The 22,797-nt window shown below is 43.2% G+C and overlaps 1 protein-coding gene across 3 annotated transcripts in view; it reads right to left on the bottom strand.

Moving 5' to 3' along the window:
• The window catches only part of SCHIP1 (schwannomin interacting protein 1), a 182,413-nt gene that overhangs the window by 51,860 nt on the left and 107,756 nt on the right, over window positions 1-22,797 (bottom strand). Inside the window, exon 1 of one of the 3 annotated variants that reach the window (XM_066619264.1) lies at window positions 11,138-11,333. The exons of the other annotated variants lie outside the window; for them this stretch is intronic. Within the exon in view, the coding sequence (XP_066475361.1) occupies window positions 11,138-11,167 (30 nt within the window). The 5' untranslated portion in view covers window positions 11,168-11,333. Of the gene's footprint in view, window positions 1-11,137; window positions 11,334-22,797 lie in introns of those variants that run through there. 3 annotated transcript variants of the gene reach the window in all.

Here is a 22,797-nt window from a genome sequence, read left to right as displayed (position 1 = left end):
TTCAAGCCTTGCTTGTGTGTTTCCCAGAGACATCTGGCTGGGCAATGCGGGAAGCAGAATGCTAGACTAGATGGGCCCTTGGTCTCATCCTGCAGAGCCATTCATATGTTCATAATACAGGCATGCAAAACTTAACAACCATTCACTTAACAATGGACCGCACATATGACCATATATGACCAGTGGTCAGTAAAGATGCTCTTAATGAGGCAATCAGGTCTCCCATAGCCTGCAGCAGTCTGTTTATACAACAAAGAGGCTCTTGATGCAAAGAAGAAGCAATCTCCAGGAGCCTGTGCAGTCAGCTAGTGTCTGACAGGGAGTGTCTGTTTACACAACAGGCTGGACTGAACATTCATTTAATGACCTAATTGCATAACAACAGGGATAGGAGAACATATCCGTGTCATTAAGTGGTGCACACCTGTATACGAATTTCTTCTATGGGCACTTTTAGCCTACTTCATGTGATGCAATATATGAAAGAGCATGTCTTACTTGCCCACTTGGCATGCTTTCCAATTTTATTAACTGTGGAGGTTGGGATTCATTGACCCCCTCCCCCCCATGCAGTTAACTAAAACCAGAAGCCATGCTCTGAAGGGAGCAAGTCATGCTTGTGCATGTCCTGTATTGAGAGTGGGTGAGTGGGAGGGCCAGTCAGACAGGTATCATTTAAACTGGCCTGGTGTTTGAGATGTTTTGTAGCTATCACCCAAACGTGAATAAAATATGTACAAGCAATTTCTACAGGCTTTTAAGGAAAAAGCACTCTTTCATAATTCTCTCCAGATTCAGAACACAATTAAAACCTCAGCATGCATATCAAGTCCACAAGTAACACATCAGCTTCCCTTCCAAAGAAAAAGGAAAAGTTCTTGGCTGTGTCCAGAACCAACAAATAAGTGATCCATAAAATTCATATGCGCTACTGACAATTCTGAAGTCAACATTTTTTAGTCCATCATTTCTGCTATCATGGCAAAAGAATCACGCCTCAAAAGGATGAAACATGTAGATAGGTAAATACAGAGTGTCTGAAAAAAAATGTACACACATTTTAATGAACTCTAAATTCACATATATTTCATTGCAGAAAACCTACAACATTTGAACATCTAAGGCAGTGGGTCTCAAACCTTTAGCACCAGGACCCACTTTTTAGAGTGAGAATCTGTAAAGACCCACCGGAAGTGACGTCATGATAGGAAGTGACATCAACAAGAAGGAAAATTTTTAACAATCCTAGGCTGCAATACTACCCACACTTACCCAGGAGTAAGATCTATTTACTATTATTGTTAAAAGCATATATAGAATAGCCTGTTAAAAGTTGGTTAAAATTTCCCCATTGTAGTCACATACCATGGTAGCATCAAGTCTAATATATTAAAAATAAAATATTGAAATCAATGGGGACCCACATGAAGTTGGCTTGCAATCCACCTAGTGGGTCCTGACCTACAATTTGAGAAACAGTGATATAAAGGAAGCAATTGAAGAGTTGTTTGGAACCATCCTAGCACATATGTTGGTGGCTGCCTGTAGATCCCTTAGTCAATGATATCAGCAGTGTATATGACACCAGTAGGGAAAATTTTGGGCACTTGGCTTAATTCATTAACTAATTAATTAACTGGGTCAAGAAACTGCTTCTGTGTACAAATGCATTATATGTGTGAATTATATAGCACAATAAATTTGACACTATAATGTATATGTACATCTTCTTGAGAATACCCTGTAGATCATGCCCACTGTCACATCAACTTGAATCTTGTGAGAAGTTGGAGGTCATATGGTAGAAATAATTAAGGACTACATCAGAGATAATTTATTGCTGATTAATGTGTAGGACTGCAATCAGGAACTTCAAATGGAGAACAAAAGGGGGGTATCTATTCTGCATATATTAACAAGTAGAGTTGGCAGTCATTTTGTATTAATAACGATCTAACCTTGGTTATGTGGCATTTGTCACCACAGATCTAGAACAGGATTCAAACTGAAATCCTAGAAGACTACATTTTTTTTTGGTCCAAATCCACAATAATGAATGCACAGTCCTTTTTAGATGTCTAAAGAAGACAGATATTAGAGTTTAAGGTTATAGTTTAGCCTTTTCAGTAGCAATAATGAGTTCTAAATACAGGCACCCATATCAGCAGATTCCATACCCACAGTTTCAATGATCTGCAGTTCAAAAATTCCCCCATCACACAAATTTCCACCCTCCTCCTGTGGCTGTCTCCTGTGTCTCTTGGCTGTCTGAAAATGCTAACAGGAAGCAGTTGGAGGGCTGAAAATAATAATCGTGTTATTTTTCAGCACTCCAGCTTGCTTCCTGTTAGCATTTCCTGCTTCCTGTTAGCATTTACAGATAGCAAAGAGCCAGTGAGACACAGAAGACAGCAACTGAAGGGCTGAATCATAGCCAGATAAGTTGATGGGGGATATTTTGAACCCCCCCCCATCACTTTAAGTAGGATTCACTGCTGTCTGTGGTTTCCTGTGTCTGCAGTGGCAGCTGGAACCTATTCCCTGCAGATAAGGGAGGGGGGGCTATACAGCTGTGCGCCGCTTAACAACAGGGATTGGGACCGCAATCCCATTGTCAAGCAGGGTTTGACACAATCTGGTCTCTCTGCAGGGAAGGGAATGCTCTGCTCCCCTCCTCTCCCCTCTGGAGGGTCGTCTGAGCATCCCAGAGGCAGTGCGCATCCGCACAGCTCAGAATGAGGGAAATCATGTCTTTTGTACAATTTCCAGTTTCACAAAGGAAACCAGAACTCACGTGAGAGATGCGATTTCCCTTAGCCTGAGCCTTGCAGAGACAGCTCACGGACGTGCGCTGCCTCTGGGAGGCTCAGACAACCCTCTGGAGTGAAGGGGAGTGGAGCTCCCTTTGCTTTCAGAGGGTTGGGGTGTGCGCCCCTGAGGACCATGTGACCACATGTGGTCGTCGGTTATGCGATCTCAGTGTAAGCTGGAAGGTCGCAATGGCACACACCTATATATCGTATTTAGTAATTAGCAGTTTTTCTTAAAATCATCAGCTTTTTACAATAATTTGTTAAAAGAAGTTTTCCCCCCCTTCTGGAAAAAAAAGCACATGGTACAACCAGAAGAAGGGTCCTTAGTGAACCGTACAACTACAGAAGACTGTTTACGTGTCTTGGAGCACTGAGAAGACTCTTGGCCACGGAGGGACAAAGTGACCCAAAACAGAACTAAAATAAATGGATACAGAGCATGTATATTCTGCACTATGGCATCCTTCAGTCTCGGAAGACTATGGTATTGCGCTCTGAATGGTGGTTCTGGAACAGAGTGTCCTCCAGAGCACAAAGCCTGGGTAGAGTAGATATGGAGGATAGTCTGTTACCCATGCAGCAAATCCCCCCTCTCCACGTCGCTGAAATGGTCCAATGGAAAGGCAGAGGCCAATACGGTTGGTTCCAGCGGCGTTGCAGGAGTTGCCAGAACATGACTGTGTTCAGCCATGAACTGCCTCAGGGACTCCGGCTCCGGATTTTGCCTCGAGGTTGACTCCTGAAGCCTTTTCCTTAACTGGATGTAGCCACAAGGCAGTGGAGGTTTGGGATCAGAGTTTTCCTTCTCTCAGATGAGCTGCCTTCCCAGGCTGACGAGTCCCATCTACCCGGTGGCTGTTTAGTCGCCTCTTACGACAAGTACAGCCAAACTGAGGGCCTATTCTTATCCCCCAGCCCCCAGGGGTCTGCACAATATATAACTGTGAGAAGAATGCTCACTGTACCAAGGGGACTCCTGCTGACAGAAAACTGCCATCCACTGTCTGGTCCTCAAGTTTTCTAATACTATCTTCAAGATGACTACTTCTAAAATGGTTTTGATAAAGTTCCTCACCAAAGGCTCCTGAGTAAAAGTGAGCAGTCACAGAATAAGAGAACAAGTTCTCTCATGGATGAATAGCAAGTTAAAAACAAGAATAATAGTACATGGACAGCTGACACAATGGAAGGAAGCAGTGCTAAAATTACTTATGGATTATCTGGTTTTTGATCAAACACAGAGATAGCCAGCTTTGCTGATGGCACCAAATTATCCAAGAAAGACATGTGGACGCTTAAGCAAAAGGATCTCTCCAAACTCAGTGAATGGGCAACAAATGGCAAATGAGATTCAATGTAGGTGAGTGATAAAATGTGAGGAGATGCACCTGGGGGCAGAATCCTTCTAATCACATATAAACTGATAGAATCTGAATAGGCAATGATCTCGGACTCAAGGTGAGAAGCTAAATGAAAATATCAACTTAGTAAAAACATAGGAAAAGCACTGCTGGATCAGGAGTGTATGCTGCCTGGAGTTCCATTACGGAGGACAAAATGGACATAAATCTAATAAATGACTGCATTGAAGGATACAATTGGAGGACACCCTGCCCTCATTACTTGTCCAATGTTTTTCTCCCTTGTTGCCTTTTCTGAAAGCATGCACAGTTTCTTCTAATTCCATCAGGTTTTTGACCAACTGTCTTGGGAGACTCTCACAGTTTTAGGAGACTCTCTAACAGGGTAACAGTGGGATATCCCCAGTGGCCCCACTTACCGGCTGAGTTGGGCATCACCGTATTGTGTAAAATCTTGTGACATACAAGATAGCAGCACCCAAATATCATGATTTGGATGCTGTCATCTTGGATCACTTGAGATCTCACAAGATTTGAGCACCACCATCATGGATCATTTGAGATTTGGGTGCTGCCATCTTAGATTAATCCTACTTGTGATGGAAGGTGGCAGGTAGGATGACCAGGGTGACATAGCATTTGAGTAAAAGCAAAAGCCACACTGCAAAAGTATAGAAAAACACAGTATAGAAGAGGCTGTTTGACTTAATTTAAAGGAAAAATTGAATTCTCACAGAGCTGCTTAGGCGTAAACACCTTGGAATGCAAATAGATAAAATTGCCAGGTAACGAGCAGATAGGCCCCAACTTGGCAGCCTTGGCAAGGACAGTCTGTCTGTGTTCATTTATAGTTTTAAATTGTTGTTCTTCCATGCTTTCAAAGGAAAAGACACATATAGGTAAAATAGTCTTTGCCCTAAAGCGTAACCAACATATATGGGGACATATATGGGGACAAAGTATGGGACAGTTTACTCCCGTACAATCCGGCTCGTCCTCTCAGGTCATCAGAGAAGGCCTTTTTACCAGTGCCGCTGCCTAAGGCGGTATGTGGGGCGGCGGCAAGAAACAGGGCCTTCTCAGTAGTGGCACCAACGTTATGGAACTCTCTTCCCCTTGACTTGAGAATGGCTTCCTCTCTTGAGACTTTTTGGCGAGGCCTGAAGACCCTGCTGTTTAACAAACAAGCCTTCTGACTTCATGGCCTTTTTAACATCTTTTATACATTTTAGTTGTTTTTTTTACAAGCCTGATTCCTCTATGAACTGCTGTTTTATGCTCTTTTTTATTCTGACCTTTATCTGACTACTGTTTTTATGGTTTCTGTTAAAGTGTTTTTAATATGTTTTTATCTGTTTGTTAAATTGTTTTAATCTGTTTTTAATATGTTGTAAGCCGCCCTGGGTCCCTTTAGGGAGCAGCGTGGGATAGAAATAAAGTTTATTATTATTATTATTAGTATTAGTATTAGTAGTAGTAGTCATTAGAAGTAAGTCTTAAGCAACCTTTGCTGCTTGATTTTAGAAAAGTCTTAAAAACAGACAAAAGCTTTAACATTGCAGGAAGGCTTCACAGGTGTTTCTATGTTGACATTAGCATAGGAGAAAGGCATGCAGAGAGAGATAACACTACCAGTCAAAGTACTTTGTGTCATCTCTCTAATAAGGATGGTAAGGAGACCTGTCAAGGAAGTCCCTAATTGGATTGAAGGATGTGAGTAAGGGTCAGTACTGGGTCAGTACTGGATAAAATGATATTATAGCATCCCCTGCTGGTTCTTGAAAACTTTGTAATTCAATATGTTTAATTGTTTAATTTCACCTTTTTTGGAAACCTGTAACTTGAAACTCACCTATGAGATGTCTCTAAGGTTATCTCTAGCCTATTAAGAGTTAGCCCCATCTATGATGTCAAATCTTCAGCGAATTAGAAGTCTAGAATTGAGGACAAAGGGCTGTGAGAGGTATAAAGGTTAAGGACCAGCATTCAGATGGAGCTCCATGCTTTGTGACATGAGTCCCGTGGGCCAATTGTATACAATTCAAACAAAAGTCTGTGAACCTTCACCCTTGAGTACCGAGTCGTTCTGAGTTGCTTTCTTCAGCCTTGCAATACATGGTGCCCGAGATGATCTTGTCACCCATCTTGGATTGATTCAAGAAGGCATGATCCAATATGGCACCCAGCTGAGCTGGGAAGAAGTGGCTGTGAGGGTGCATGACCCCAGTAAGTTTGGGGTCTTAACTCAATCATGTTCAGAAATATCCTAGCTGCACACCCAGAAGAAACTCCAGGCACTATTGTCGAACCAGGAATGCTTATGTTTGCGTTTGTAGAAAAAAGTCCTATCACTATTCCTGCTCTGGATACAGAACTCTGTCATCTTTCATTCTCTGAATGTGGCCATGATGCTGTGTGTTTTGGTGATCTCTTCCCCTGTGGAGGCCTCTTCCACTTTGTGGTGCTTTCTGTGCCACTGGGAGCTTTTATGCTATCTGCTTTGGCAAGGCTTTCCCTGCTCTGGGAATCATCTCGCTTCAGTAGTCACCCTCACCCTCAGAGGAGCTACTTTTCTAGGTCAAAGGAGTACCTTTTTGCTATGTTTTTCCTTTTTTGCAGAACCTGAAGCCATGCAGCCCAGTCTCACTGCACAGAAAGGCATTGTATGCTAGTCTAAACAGCAGATAAAAGACTGGTAACATCTCTTCTCTGTCTTCCTTTGATCCTTGTAATAACTCTCCCCCCTCCCTTCTGATAGCCTCCATTCTTGGTGCTTGTGTGTAAAGCCTCCTGCTGAGTTTTCCTTTTTGCTCATTGGGTCATCTCTGACTGAGAAGAAAACTGTGCAGGTGCAGCATGACTGTCACTTTTGCAGAGCAAGGCCCCAACTGGATCAGGGCCTTGTTCTACTCTTTATTATCTGTATTATTATTGCACCTTATATCTTCCTATTTTGGCATTTTACTGTTCCCCTCCCCTCTATATTATATGCTACACTGAGCATTCAATTTATTCAGAGGGAAAGGTGGGATATAAATCACTTAAATAAATAATAACTTTTGAGCTAAATGTGCATGTTAGTATTGAACTTTTCTGCCTTCCTGCCCCAAACCCACCAATCTATGTAGCTGATGCAAAATCTTACTAACATTTCCCAAGAGAACAAAATGCATTCCCAATGAATTCATTCAGAAGCTTTTTTCATATACGGATTGAACTCTAGTACAGTACTTAAAACACTCTAAACACCAGACAGTAAAAATTTTCTTGCTGCAAAGATGCACTAAGTCTAATGATCTTTCTAATGGCTGAAAGCTGCTCACAAGCAGGGCGTTAAGGAGTAGTCCCCACTCTCTTGTTTGTCCCCCAAAATGGGGAGCCTGGGGAATATGGCCCCTGATCACATAGGTTCCCTATACGTATAATGGCATGTAGATATAGATAAGTGGTTCCCAACCTTTAGGAGCTTGTGGACCACCAAGGCAAAAATTAGAATTATTATGAACCACATGCAATCCTCCCACCCTGATGCACACAAAAAATACAATTAAATTTGGTAGTCTGTGGGTTAGTGCTGCATGGACTACCAGAGAGAGTGGAGAACAGTTGCATCCGACACTTCACTGCCAGCTGTGGCTGCAGGTGGTCCATTCTCCTCCCTCCCTGGTGATCCATGGCAGAGCATCCTCTGAGTGAGTAGTCCCCTATGGACTAATAGAAAGGGCAGAGAACAGATCACCCACAACCGTAACTGAACCAAATGGGCAGTCCATTCTCTGCCTTCTCTGGTGGTTCATGGGGGAGTGTTCACTTGGCAAGATGCTAGAAGTGATAGAAGGCAATCTTGTTTTTTCCTAAGACCAAAAGGACCACCTCTCAGGGTCTCACGGACCACCTGTGGTCTGCAGACCACAGGTTGGAAGCCACTGCTATAGATAAAGACACTTATAGATATGTTATCCCCAAGTGTCCAGTGCTTTCTAAAGCCACCCAAGCTAGTGGCCTTCATCATACCTTGTGGTAGTGAATATCAGAAAGTAAGTCCTTTGTCAGGTCTGAGTCAACTGCTGGCGAGCATTACAAAGTGGCTTTGGGGCTTAGTATTATGATAGAAGGGAGCAATGTCCTGCTCTCTAAACTATCATACATTTTATAAAATGCCATAATTGTTAAGTCCCCCTTTAGCGCCACTTCACTCTTTACACCTACAAATGTAATGCATCATGCAAAACTCATCCCCATGACGTGGTTATTTCTCCTGTAAGTGACTATTTGCTGCAAGCAGTAGTTTTGGGACAAACCGATGCTTCATGGAGGGCATGTTTTGGCATTAAACTGGTAGGGGAGAAAGATTTCATTCCCCTATCTTGGTGTCTTCTTCCTCCAGAGTGCTGCAGCCACAGTTTGGTTCAGGTTCTCCCTCCCCCTAGGCACTTTTTCCTCAAAAAAGAGACATTTACACTTTTAAGAAAATCTCTTACTGACAGCTTTGTTATAATGCCAAGTCTGGCCCAGGTTGCTGACACATTATGTGTGCACAGGCACTTAACCAGCTTTATTTTCTAAAATGCAAAACAAAAACAAGGGCCTAAGGTTTAAGCTGCATATCTCTAAAAGGTGCAGAGCTCTGAGGTTAAAGAGCCAAAAGATGCTGCTCTCCTACGTGCAATTAAAAAGCTTCAATCTAGCTTGTGGTATGATGCAAACAAGGCATTTATTATTTAACCACAGATGGCACCAGCAGCAGCTCTTGACATTTTCCCATCCCCCACTGGGAGAAGCCGCCCTCGCTGCCTGGCCTGCTGCAATCCAATCATTTATGGCTTCCAGTTTCATCCTAAAATCCTAGATCCCACATAACAGGTGGATTAAAAACATGACCACAAGGTTAATGGGCTTGTTGGCTTTGTGTTTTTCCTTTTGCTGAACCACATCACCTAGACAGCGAGGTTTATGACAACAACTTTTTTTTAAATGTAACTCTCTTTCCACAAAGAATTCACATGTTATTAATATGCAGCACTCAGCATCAGAGAGTGCACAGAGAGAAGCCACATCACAGTGCAGCTTTGTCCTAGTCACACAAAACTTAAAGCACAAAATGTGTCATGAAGCTATCCATTCCAATATCAGAAATTGCTCTTGATGGCATTTGAGGTATCTTCTCTTAATCACAGTTCCCAAAGAACTGACTCCCATTTCAAAGGAAACAATAGGTGACCTTTAACCCCTCCCAGATGACAAAATGTGACTGTCAAAGCATTCTTTGTGTCACAGCAACAGTGCAATTTATTAAAATGCCAAGGGATGTCAAACCAAAGTGCCTATTTCAAAAGAGGCTCATGGGCAAAAAATATTTAGAAATTCCAAACTGGAGGAATAAAAGTGTTAAGAGACAAAGAATTGAAGAAGAAGAAAAAATCTTATGGCTAAATCCTATGCATGTCTACTTAGAAGTAAGTCCCACTGTGTTCAATTGAGCTTATTGCCAGGAAAATGTGAATAGGATTGCAGCCTTAATCCATTTCTGCTCAGCCCACAGGTGTACATATTTGATCCCTGTTGCATATACGCAACGTTGGGCAGAAATGACTTAAACATGGTTGCTTTAATGGAAAATCTGAAGTCTCAAAAATTAAAATAAAAAGACACTACAGTATTCAACTAACGGTGTTTGTAAATCTCATTAGTTTTTCATTTCCAGCATCACACTGTATAGAAACACACACACATTTTCTCGGTAGCCAGACCAAACATTCTGTTAGAGCAGTCCCTAAAACAACTCTCCATCTTGGGTCATCTTTTCCACTCTGTGCACTTGCAGTCTACTCCAAAATAACTGATAAACCCAGGATACTCTTACATGCATTTTATTCCTGTCCAAATGATACACAAGGGGGTGGATGGGAACAATACGCAACAAACATTTGAGTCAAAAGTAGCACTGTACTTCATTCCCAACATACCCTTTGAAGTACAAATAGGAACTAGATATTCTGAGCTTTGCTTTACATTATATATTGCTTTAACTCAGGATGTAGATGGGTAAATTCTCCCAGTCCCCAGATCAAACGAGACAACAAACACAAATCCAAGCAGAACCTGAACGGTTAACTCCTACTGGAATTTGGAAGCAGCTGTGTGAATGTACTACACAAACACCTAAGGTGGTAGTACACCACTTCTCAAAACAGGCTGGATGCTATTTGTTTCTTGGGCTTTTACAGATATAGCAAAGATGTAGCATTTTTTTTTTAAATCATCTTAAAAAGAAGTATCCTTTAGGAAACAAAAGAAAATGATTTTTACAAACGTAGTAATAAGTATGCTAAAGTAGTTGCTGTTCTACATACACAGTATGTGGATTTGCAAGAGACTATAAACCAAAAATATACATTGAGATATGGGCATCATATACTTAAATTGCTTTATCTCATCACAGTAAGAGAGTACATCACTCTATACTAAGTGTAAAGAAAAATGTAATGCAATATTCTGATTAAGACACATTTCTAAATGACAACCAGAGTCCGTCAGTTAACTGTTATCATCCTCCCCACAATATCATCCATTATATTGTATACGCCAAAGTCTATATAGTTTTATATCAGAACAAGATATTTTCAAAATTCTGTTTTGAAGTGGAAACGATGGTTTATAATGAGACACAGAACTGCTTCTCTTCCCCATGAAACAGACTCTTCAATTGGTGCTTAACAAGCCACAGTTTTAAAGCAAAGTAAAGATTCTTTGCTTTCTGCTCTACTGATTGCACCAAGGAGAGCGGCATTAAAATAGAACAAACAAAAACACAGCCCAGAAACCTTTTATTTAGAAAGGCAACCCAATATTGCAGGAGCTGAAGAGAAGCAACCTGCTGCATTGAAAAAGGCAGGCCTCTCCCCCTCTCTTCTCTTTGGAAAGGGCTGATGCCGATTATGGCAAAAGAGCTTTAATTCTTACCTGATACGAACAGTTTTCCTGGTGTACCATCTCAGTGCATCATACAGAAAGCAGTCACCAAAAGCCGGGAAAGGTTACAGAAGCTGCACACTTAAAATTTACAGCATCTGAAGGAGAAAAGAACGCCCTTGTAAGGCGAGAAGCTTCCTGCAGATTAAAATGGATGCTGTTTCTGCTGTTTCAACCTGCGCAATGGCACTGCCTTTGCTAGCGAGGAGTGTAGCAGAGCTGCTCTCCTCGGGGAACTCGGAATGAGAGTTAATAACATGTAGCCAAGACCGCTCTGGGAGAAGGGGGGCTCACTCATCACTAGCACAATCAGCCAATTATTTTATAGGCACAAAGGAAAAGATCACTGTGAAGGCTGGTGTGACCTTCTGGTGCTTTATGAAGGCAGTTAACTGATGTGGAAATATTCTAGTCCTCATTAAAGAGAAAAGGGGAAGCAAGAAGATAAATCGATACATTCCCTTGAAATGCTCACACTATTTCCCCTACAGTCATTTTCCTGGTAATACATAAGATCATTTGTGAACCCCGTACTACTGCAGTTCTAAGAACTATCAAAAAGGTAACATTAAACACACCAAAATGGAAACTTCATAGACTTTTTTTTTTTTTTAATCTTCCCATACATGTGCTCAGAGCAGTGGTATAGCTAACTGCACTGGGCAACAAGCTTTAGGGGGGCAACAAGCTGAGCTGGACACTAGTGGTCAAAACTGTGAAAACTTTGGTGTGTATGAATAATACCATCATGTTATATATCATTGGAAAGGTAATTTAATGCAGAATGCAATGAAAAAACTTCATTGGAATATCTGTATTCCATCAAAGGTTGTGGGCAATTAACCAGAAAATGAACATACAACTGCCTTATGGAACAAAAAGTGGATTTCTTTAACTCAGAACTACCTATGAGACTGATTGTTGAGAGCCAATGAGATATTATGATACAGCATGGAACTAATAAGAGGTTAATGTGAGTCAGCTCTCAATTCCATGAATCATAAGACACCCTTGCTAACTAGATAAAGAGGCACTTTTTCAAGTGATGCTCCTCTTATATTTAGCAAGGGGAGAATAACCATCCCTTTTCACCCCAGCACAGTGTCTCTAACCAATAAGGGACACACTTTGTATTAATTTACTTAATTTAATTAAAATGTGATTTTGTTGTGGGGCGAGGCTACAAAGTCTTCTTTGACTCCAGGTAATAGATAGATGCCTTAGCTATGCCATCGGCTGGGGGGAAGGCAGGATTTTCCCTGATTTTCACTTTTTTAAAAGCCCAGGTGTGACATCACTTTTGGTTGTGCTGTCACTTCTGGGGCATAATTTTGAGCTTAGCACTGGGCTACACAATCATTAGCTATGCCACTGACTCAGAAAAATGTCATAATAAGGAACAATTTTCCATTTGTAAAAACTCAGAAATTTGCCTGCAGCAGAACAATGGTATGGTTTACCAATTAACAGCAAATAAATTAACTAATTCAATAGTCATCAGAAGATCATGGTTGCTTACCTGTTACTATAGGAGTGGTCATCTGTACAGACACATGTAGCTGAGTTATGTGCATGTGCAGAGCCAACTTCAGAAGCTTCCAGAACTTTGTCTAGTGTTCTACCCCTGTTCTCGAGTGAGGGAAGCCCTGTATTCACTGTGTGCTTTGAAGGTAGGAAGAAAGACCAATCCCACAGTTACTCTGAGAACAGAGAGATCCAACAGTTGGAGCCAGATCTGCAAGGTGGACAATCAGCTGGTTGTGGGTCTAGGATACCAGCAAAGCAACCTGACCTCCTCAGGGCCGGCTTCATGCCAATTTGACCAATTTGGCTAAATCAGGCCCCGTGCCTGGAAGGGTGCCGTGTGGGGCAGCGTGCAGAGCACCCACACCTGCAGCTGGCACCTCACACTATAGCCGACACTCTGGCATGGAATCTTCCATGCTGAGGCATCACAAAGAGAGAACAATGAGTGGAGCATTGCCACGTAAGTGGCTTTCCTGCCTGTCCCTGGATTCAACTGGCTCAAAATCCCTTCCCCGAAGCAGTGGGGAGGCAGCGACATCATCACATCATTCCCACCTACTACTGGGTGCCATGCTTTGCATGGGGCACCATCAGCCTTGGGCTTGCCACTGCCACTCGTCCTGGTGAGTAGGGGGCCCACAGGGGGTGGAGGACCTGCAAAAATTTTTTGCATTGGGCTTCGCAGCTCCTAAGGCAAGCCCTGACCCTTCTCCTTCACGGTCTCTGTAGGCACATGTAGTGGAGACTAGTTAGCATCCCTTTACCTAGAGGTAGGTGCAGATCAATCAGGAGATATTCTGCAGAACAGCATTCCCAGAAAAGGCATTAGCTCTTGACCTCATGTCCAGGGTGCTTGATAAAGGTGGACAGACTATGTTGCTGCTTTGCAGAGCTCTGGGAGTGGGAACACCTCTCAGGCTCATGGCAGAGGGAGAGACCACCGGTGGAATGTGCAGCCAAGGGAGCTGGTGGCTCCTTCTTAGCTGGCAGCTACATTTTCTTAGCTGGGTAAAAACATTCTGCCTTCGAGGGGCCTGTGGTAGTAGATAAACAGCCTGTTGTCTGGCCAGAAGGATGTAGTTCTATTAGCATACAAAGAAGGGCTCACTAACATCACCTGATTAAAATCCACCTTGTGTAGAGTTCCTTCTCTTTCCGAAGCCGGGTTTTGACAGACCACAGGGATTATCAAGTCTTAATTAATGTGGAATGTTGGGTACTTGATTAGGCAAAAAGGCAATGTCAGGCCTCAACATCACTTTCTATGGCTAGAATCTGAAGAATGGAGGGTCAGAATGTAGAGCACACAGTTCACTGGTCTTCTGTGCTGAAGTAATGACTATTAAAACACTACCTCAAAGAAGAGCAGGTGTAAATTCACCATAGCCGTAGGCTTGAAAGTCTTTCCAGAAAACAGAATAAGGCCAGGAACAAATGCCATTATGGGACGTCCGAAAGATGGATATGTATTGGGTGCAGCCAGCGTGAACCTACCTCAATTTGGTGCAGTGGAGGCTGGATGCAGCCTCCGTGGGCCAGTGTGCATCCCTGCGCTGGCCCAGCTGATACACAAGGAGGCGCAAACATGCTTTATGGCACGTTTGCGACCCTTCCAGGACAGCACAAGAGACTTACACCAGTCAGACGTGAGGTTTGGATTGCGCCCTTAAATATGCAATGCATTTCCTCACCCAATCAGAAGGGGGAGCAGGGTACAGAAATACATAATATGATGATGTCGCAGCACAGTAGGCGATACCACATGTCACGGCAATGGGGGGGGGAGAACTTGACTGAGGAATGCAACTTTCGGTGACAGCTCTGTAACTCATGTGACATGCAGCTCTGTACAGTGTCATGTTCATGATCCTGCCCTCCCTCAAAGAGACCAGATGTGCAAAAGACATAGGCCCAAGATAATTTTCATCCAACGCTTCCTCTCATTAACCTGCAGCTTCTAAAAAGCAACCAGCCCCTGATTTGTTGCAGCCTGGCATCACTGCAGTGCAATGTTGGGGCTGCTGAGCTATGCCATGCTTACTCCCACTTTTCACTCCCATCAATAGGCAACCTTTGTGCAGGATGGGAGTGGAAGTCTACCACTGCATGCCTGGCTGGACAATACAGGGTCTGTGCCTATGTCATGGCCTCACATGCTTGGAATTCTGATGGGGGTAGAAAGGGATAGCTCGCCACTTCTACACTGCTCTCTAGCTCTGGATCAGTTCGGATCTGCGGAATCAATAGGGGAAGGATTACTGAACCAACTGCGGTGCATCTTATACATTTTAACAAAAAGTATCTTTTGACCTACAGAATTATGAGAGTACATTTACACTCCCTTTTTCTAACTTACAACCACCACAGTGATTCCCCCCAAATTCTTATATGGTTCAGAATGGCTACTTTACATAGTAACTGTGGTCGCAGAGGGCATACCAGCATTTCCTGAGGTGAACATAGAAAGTGTGCATGACTGACACAAATGCACACGCCTGTGAGTACCTAGAAATTTTCACGTGGGCACCTACGAAATGAAATTATTTTTCATCTCTGCAGAGGATGTAAGAAAACGTAAGAAAAATTACGTTGGTTCCTAAAATGTGATGTGCTCTAGCCATGAATATATCTTTTGTTTGTCACACAAAGAACAAATGTATTGTGTGTCATTTTTTCTCTCCAAACAGAAGTGCCTTGATCCAGAGATCAGAATACATTTGGATGTCTCAAGCATACACGGACCATTCAGTCACCCCACAGAAGGGTCAGGTCTGCATGAGTGATGCTTATACAAATACACACTCAAATTCACTGAATGAACATTCATTGTCACTTTTAATACCCTTGGCTTTAACAACCAAATTGTATCCACAAACTTCAATGCTGGCATTAGATTGCTGATGGCCCTGGGTCAAACCCCTGCACTGAGCTCCTGTGGGGTACTGGGTGCTACTTCTTTCACCTATACTAAGGCTCTAGGGGTCAAGTCCACTTGTATGGATTCCCTGGTAGATGTGCATCTTGGACAGTGCCCAATTTGGCAGATTCCCAACAATCAGAGATTCAATTTTACAGTAGGGACTGTAAATGGGGGCACTTTTTCTAGTTAGCAAATGAGTACTAGAAGAGACCTGTATTGTTGAAGCTCCCAAAAAACTGCTAAGCAGCATATCAACAAAAAAAGTCATGAGCTTTAAAAGGATCGGTTACTGTTGCCAAGAAGCTGATTTTTGAAAAATCTTGGGCTTGATGTAGATAGTATAATTCAAATCACTGCTAGCCCATGGTTGAAGCAAATCACAAGAGAGAGAGGAACAGGGAGAAGCACATAAACCCTGATATTCTCCTAGGCTGCAATCCTACACACACGTCTTAGGGAGTAAGTCCCAATTAACTCAGTGGTACAGTTGGCACTCCTTGCCCACAAGTTTGGCACCCAGTAGTAGTTGGCAACCTTCAGTCTCGAAAGACTATGGTATCGCGCTCTGAATGGTGGTTCTGGCACAGTGTCTAGTGTGGCTGAAAAGGCCAATCCGGGAGTGACAATCCCTTCCACACCGGGAGCAAGTGCAGTCTGTCCCTGGTCTGTCTTCCTGGCTATGGGCCTTCCTTCTTTGCCTCTTTGCCTCAGACTGTTGGCCAAGTGTCTCTTCAAACTGGGAAAGGCCATGCTGCACAGCCTACCTCCAAGCGGGCCGCTCAGAGGCCAGGGTTTCCCACTTGTTGAGGTCCACTCCTAAGGCCTTCAGATCCCTCTTGCAGATGTCCTTGTATCGCAGCTGTGGTCTACCTGTAGGGCGCTTTCCCTGCACAAGTTCTCTATAGAGGAGATCCTTTGGGATCCGGCCATCATCCATTCTCACGACACGACCGAGCCAACGCAGACGTCTCTGTTTCAGCAGTGCATATGTGCTAGGGATTCCAGCTCGTTCCAGGACTGTGTTGTTTGGAACTTTGTCCTGCCAGGTGATGCCGAGGATGCGTCGGAGGCAGCGCACGTGGAAAGCATTCAGTTTCCTCTCCTGTTGTGAGCGAAGAGTCCATGACTCACTGCAGTACAGAAGTGTACTCAGGACGCAAGCTCTGTAGACCTGGATCTTGGTATGTTCCGTCAGCTTCTTGTTGGACCAGACTCTCTTTGTGAGTCTGGAAAATGTGGTAGCTGCTTTACCGATGTGTTTGTTTAGCTCGGTATCGAAAGAGTGTCGGAGATCATTGAGCCAAGGTACACAAAGTCATGGACAACCTCCAGTTCATGCGCAGAGATTGTGATGCAGGGAGGTGAGTCCACAACCTGAACCATGACCTGTGTTTTCTTAAGGCTGATCATCAGTCTAAAATATTGACAGGCCTTGCTAAAACGATCCATGAGCTGCTGGAGATCTTTGGCAGAGTGGGTAGTGACAGCTGCATCGTCAGCAAAGAGGAAGTCACGCAGACATTTCAGCTGAACTTTGGACTTTGCTCTCAGTCTGGAGAGGTTGAAGAGCTTTCCGTCTGATCAGGTCCAGAGATAAATGCCTTCTATTGCAGTTCCAAAGGCATGTGTCAGCAGGATAGCGAAGAAAAACTCAAAACAAGGTTGGCGCAAGAACACAGCCCTGCTTCACTCCACTTCGGATGTCAAAGGGGTCTGATGTGGAGCCATCGAAGACAACAGTGCCCTTCATGTCCTTGTGGAAAGATCTGATGATGCTGAGGAGCCTGGGTGGACATCCAATCTTGGGAAGAATCTTGAAGAGGCCGTCCCTGCTGACCAGGTCGAAAGCCTTCGTGAGATCTATGAAGGCTATAAAGAGTGGCTGTTCCCTGCATTTCTCCTGTAGTTGTTTAAGGGAGAATACCATATCAGTGGTGGACCTGTTGGCTCAGAATCCGCACTGCGATTCTGGATAGACGCTCTCTGCAAGTACCTGGAGCCTCTAGTGCAACTTGGCACCCACAGTTTGGCACCCACAGATTTGAATAAGGTCAAACTTTGTGGGGAGGCAGAAAACCAGAAGTGCCTTCCAGACACATCCAAGAGGCCTTCTGAGGCCTAGAGAACCCACACCCCTCAAAACACCTCCCTGATACTACCAGAAGGTGCTGGAAGGTATCCCGGAGGTCCTGTTAGGCCCTTCCACAGATTTCATTATCCACAGAAATCAGTATCCAGGGGACATCCTGGAACAGATCTCCTGTGGATACTGAGGACCCACTGTACTTTTGAGTTTACATTCTTAGAAATGTGCTCTTGGGGCACAATCCTAAGCCACTTTCCAGCACTGACATAAAGGTAACGCAGCTCTGAGGAAAGAGAACAAGCATTCCCTTACTTTGAGGAGGCCTCCGTGAATGCAACCCAACTGCAGGATGCAGCACACATCCTATTGGCACAGCTATGCCAGTGCTGGAAAGTGGGTTAGGATTTGGGCCTTAGTCTTCTAACCACAGCTTGGGAATCAGGAATGTTATCTTCACTGGATCATTTTAATCAAATGCTTTAATCTGCATTTAAAGCATATTAAATATCCCCCCTTGTTTTTTTGCAAAGGTATTAAAAGGCACTTTCATTTTAGTGATAAACACAGAAAGTTTCTTTTCCCCCCAATATCCATAAAAGTGACTGTTTGCAGAGGTTCAACAGAATTACCAGAAACATGATGCAATTAGCCCTGATTAATGGTTACATTTTCATGCAAGAACTCAGTCCAAGGACGTGTTTTCAACGTTAGGCTGAGAAATCATTCCACTTTTGGTTGCCACTCTCATCTTGGCAAGTGGGCAGATGCCCTTTGGTACAGGTGATGAGTAAGCTTGGGCTCTGCACAGACAAGGCACCCTGGACACTTCTGCTGAGCACAGCCAGGTCTCACACATTTCTCTCCAGCTCCAGAAGAGGTGAGGACAGGGTGGGAAAGGGGTCACTGTGCCACATAGCCAAGGTGTCTTGGACACTTTGGTCAAGTACAGCTGAGCCTTGTGCTTCTCTATATACTGCTCCAGACCAGGAAAGAGAGGTGAAGGGGGAATTAGGGGCTGCTGTGCAGGTGACCACAATTGTGAGTTGGCAAGGAAATCCATTCAACCATTAAGGAGTGCTGGGGCTGAGATCTGGAACATGTAAAATAATAATACAAAGGAAAGTACCTGGGCATATTAAGAACCTCATGTGCTTCTGCAATGTATCTGTATACTCTGAATTAAGTAGCAGGACATTTAGAGAGATGACATGGGAGCCAGATAGGAAGTGAACATGACTGACTGCTCTTCTGGTACTCTGTGAGTTGCTCTGAAGAGGTTAAATGCAAGCTGCTGGCAATTCAAATCCAATTAACATCCCTGTGTGCTGTCCTATCCCTTTCTCTCTCTGCACCCATCCCCCCTTTCTCCATTTTCATTAACAGGCACTGATTACATTTAAGATTTTGTGCAAATACAAACCCAACCCCTGCAATACTTTCTTTTTTAAAACTTTCTTAGACTCAGGGCCCAATCCAACTTTTCAGCACTGATGCCATGCCAAGGGTGCATAGGGTGTGTGCTGCATCCTATATACATCGTGAAGTCCTCCTCAAAGTAGGGGAATGTTTGCTCCATTACCTCCTGTGTGATTCAGTAGGTGCATATAGAAAGCAGATTCAAACATTTCTTCAGCTTCACAGTGCCTCTCTCAGTTTCCTTTCTTTAAACATGGTGCTGAAGGAAATTTTTAATACAGTTTTTATGCTATTCTATAGTATTCTTACACAAAGCATAAAAGTACCAACTGGTTTGCAGGCGAAGGAGAGAGAGAAAGTGAGCCATACAGGTAACATTATGTACCCTTTTTTAACATATGCTGTAGTTTTTTTTTTTAAACTCTCATGTTATATAACCTCATGACAAATATAGATATATCATAAAAAATCCTAATGAAATTATCCCTCGCTTCACACTTTATTGGTCTATCAACAGCTGAAGTGACTCAGAGCTGTTTCACACCCCACAAATTTCTGACAACTGTGGCTTGCATTTTGCTGGATACAGCTTTGGTGTGGCAAGGTGTGAACAATGAAATAACAGCCCACGTAAACGCTTTCCCTTTTATGGACATCCCTGACGGATGGGCTTCCTTTGAATTTCTTTCTGCAAAAGATTCAACATCAACCATCTGTGACAAGCCAGTTGAAGTGGGTTGTGCTAAGATCTGAATCCTGCAAACTCTATTACAACTATATTTATACATTCTGGACCATACAGTAATAGATGGCCTTTTAAATACTTAGACCTCATACAGGTTAACTATCTAGCACAGTGGTTCTCAAACTGGTGGGTTGCGATCCATCAGCTTGTGTAAAGCTTCCCCCAACCCTTTAATGGGTGGGGGAAGGGGGGAGTTAGCAATGCATCCCCAGGATCATTTCACTAATGGGAATGAAAGGGGGCTATTTTTACTTACTTAGAGCTGCTGGCAGCTGCAGGAGTTGCGGGGAGCCCCAAGCAGCCCTCCGCAGGGCTCCCCATGCTTAGAATGTTGAGAAAAACCAGTCACCGAACAACCAGGAGAGGGCCTTTTAAATACTAAGATCTCATACTCACACAGTTAACTACCTAGAAGATAGGGCCACATGCACCTTATTTTTTACAGGTACATGTAATATATGTGGCAGATGCGCAAAGCATACAAACAACACATGACACCGTCACTGGACATAACAAGGTATGCAGTTTAAAAGTAACATGCCAAACAGTCAGTATAGGGAGGAAAAGAGTGGCAGGATACTGGCAGAAGCCATTAGTTATTTGATTTTTTTCTGTAAACCGCTTTGTGCACTTTTCATTGAAAAGCAGTATATTAATAACAATATCAGTGATGGGATTATGACAACACCATTACGAACCAACATGTTGAGAGTGCTTGTCAACGGAACCCCCGTGGATAATGAGGATGGCCCTGTAATTATTACAGCAACCCTGTCTCTTAGGCCCATATTACTACCACCACCTCACTGCAAATGAGGGGCTGAGGCCCTAGTTTTTCAAGAATGACCCAGTGAGTTTAGAACAGTGGTTCTCAACCAATGGTCCATGGACCACAAGTGGTCCACGAGACCTTGAGAAGTGGTCCACGAGCTCTCTCTCTCTCTCAAAAAAAAATATTACGTTTGATCACTTCCAGCATCTCACCAAGCCTGCACTCCCCCATGGCCACCCAAGAGCTGCAGAACGGACTGGCTGCAGCTGGCACCTCCAGTGTCTCACCAAGGACTACCAAATTCAATTGTATTTTGTGTGCGAAGCAGTGGGGGTGGAGAGTTGCTTGTGATCCTGGACAATTCCAATTTTTGTCTCAGTGGTCTGCAGAGTCCTAAAGATGGGGAACCACTGGTTTACAGTAAGCAGTAGGCAGGGATAGATCATTCACTTCAGAGTATATCTCCACCTGGAGGCCTAAAGTAGTATAGCACAATATAAATCAATTAAATTGATAGCTACAGTACAGGTTCAGACTCCTTATTCGCAAGGGTTCCGTTTCCAGGACTCACATGGATGGCAAAAATAGTATTAAAGCAAATCCATTTAAAAAACAATGTCCCTTTGCTAGGCAATTTAAAAACAGCCTTGCAGGTCTTGGTGATGTAAGACAGAGTCATTAGGCAGACAATTCGACAATCAGTCTCTCTCCAGGCACTTAGAAAGGCTTCACTCTGAGCCAGTGACCCCTCCCTTCACCCAGAGCACAGCGCTGGGAAAGAATGCAAAGTGATTATCTTTCTTTCATGTGCTCAGGGGGAAGGGAGGGATCGCTTGCCTTGGAATGAAGCTGTTCTAAGCGCCTGGAAAGAGAATGATTGATGGATTGTCAGCCTGCTGCCTCCTCTCGCATTAACGAGGCTATTATTAAATGACTTTTTTCCTTTAATTTAAAGGACACTTCTCATTGCATTGAGATAAAACATCGGATTAAAAATCTGTGGATAATTAGGTTATACCTGTATACAGTAGTATTTTTCTCCCTTCAAAATGGCAATTTGCAGCCTACATAACTGCAGGCCTTTGGATTATCAAAGGTGTTTGCACTTTCAGATTTTGCCTGTGGGGTGGCTGGCTGTTGACTGCTCAGTTTCCTATTTTGTTTTTTTTTAAATATGTTAACAAACTAATTTGAAATATATCAGAATTGATATATTGATTAAAAAAAACCTATAGTACAATCACAAATTTTTCTTCAAAAACTTACAGATATATATAAAGAATGAACCTTAGATACTACTCGCAATTATAATTAGTATTAACATGCATTATCTGGGCCTTGCGCTGATGGAACTTGAGTTCCATCATTGTTAGGACTGGTGCTGACAGCCACTGTGAAGACACACAAGTTGGGGATGCTAGCACAAATGGCTGGCAACCCAGGCACATGTTGATGGAGCACCCAGCACACACTGGAGCAGGTAAGCTGGCAGAAGGAGCATTCTGGGGTAAGATTGAGGCTGGCCAGAGATATGCAGAGGCACCAATATCCTATGACCCTAGCCTGGCCTCAGTGTGTCCCCATCAAATCATTGGCTGGATTTATGCCAGTCAAAGATCTGGTACAGATTCAAGTAGGCCCATCGAAAAATATGGCATGTCAGAGCAGGCAAGTAAAAAACTTTTTTACCTACCTCTCTATTGCTATCTGGTCTCCAGCCAGACCACAGCTGCACAGACTGCGCCATCACTGCTGCTTGCTATGGGCCAGGCCAGGATAGGATTGGGCTGCTAATTGAGCAACATTTGTTGTAAGCCCATTCTGTTAGTATTTAATGTTTTCCCCAGTTATATTTATGTTTTCCACATATTTTTTTTTAACCTTCCCTTATTTGCATATAATAGGTACATTTCAGATATTTCTTAAGAGACCAGCATTTCATTTTCCAGTGAGTGACAGAACTTCTGCTTTCTTTCTGTATTTGATGATTAGGATCCTGACAGCCATTAATAATGGAACATTAACTCAATTGTTTGTTTTGATCCAAATCACATAATCTAACATTATGATGAAAGGAATCTATAATATGAGCCATTTCAAGTTGTTTGTTTCGAGTTTGAACGCCAAAGATTTACAGTTTAGGACATCACCTTGACATTTGGTCAGCTACCGCTTCTGAAATGAT

The sequence above is a fragment of the Tiliqua scincoides genome, chromosome 3 (genome assembly GCF_035046505.1).
Source record: "Tiliqua scincoides isolate rTilSci1 chromosome 3, rTilSci1.hap2, whole genome shotgun sequence".
NCBI lineage: Eukaryota > Metazoa > Chordata > Lepidosauria > Squamata > Scincidae > Tiliqua > Tiliqua scincoides.
Note: the sequence above shows the minus strand (reverse complement) of the source record. Positions and strands in the feature narration are given on the sequence as shown.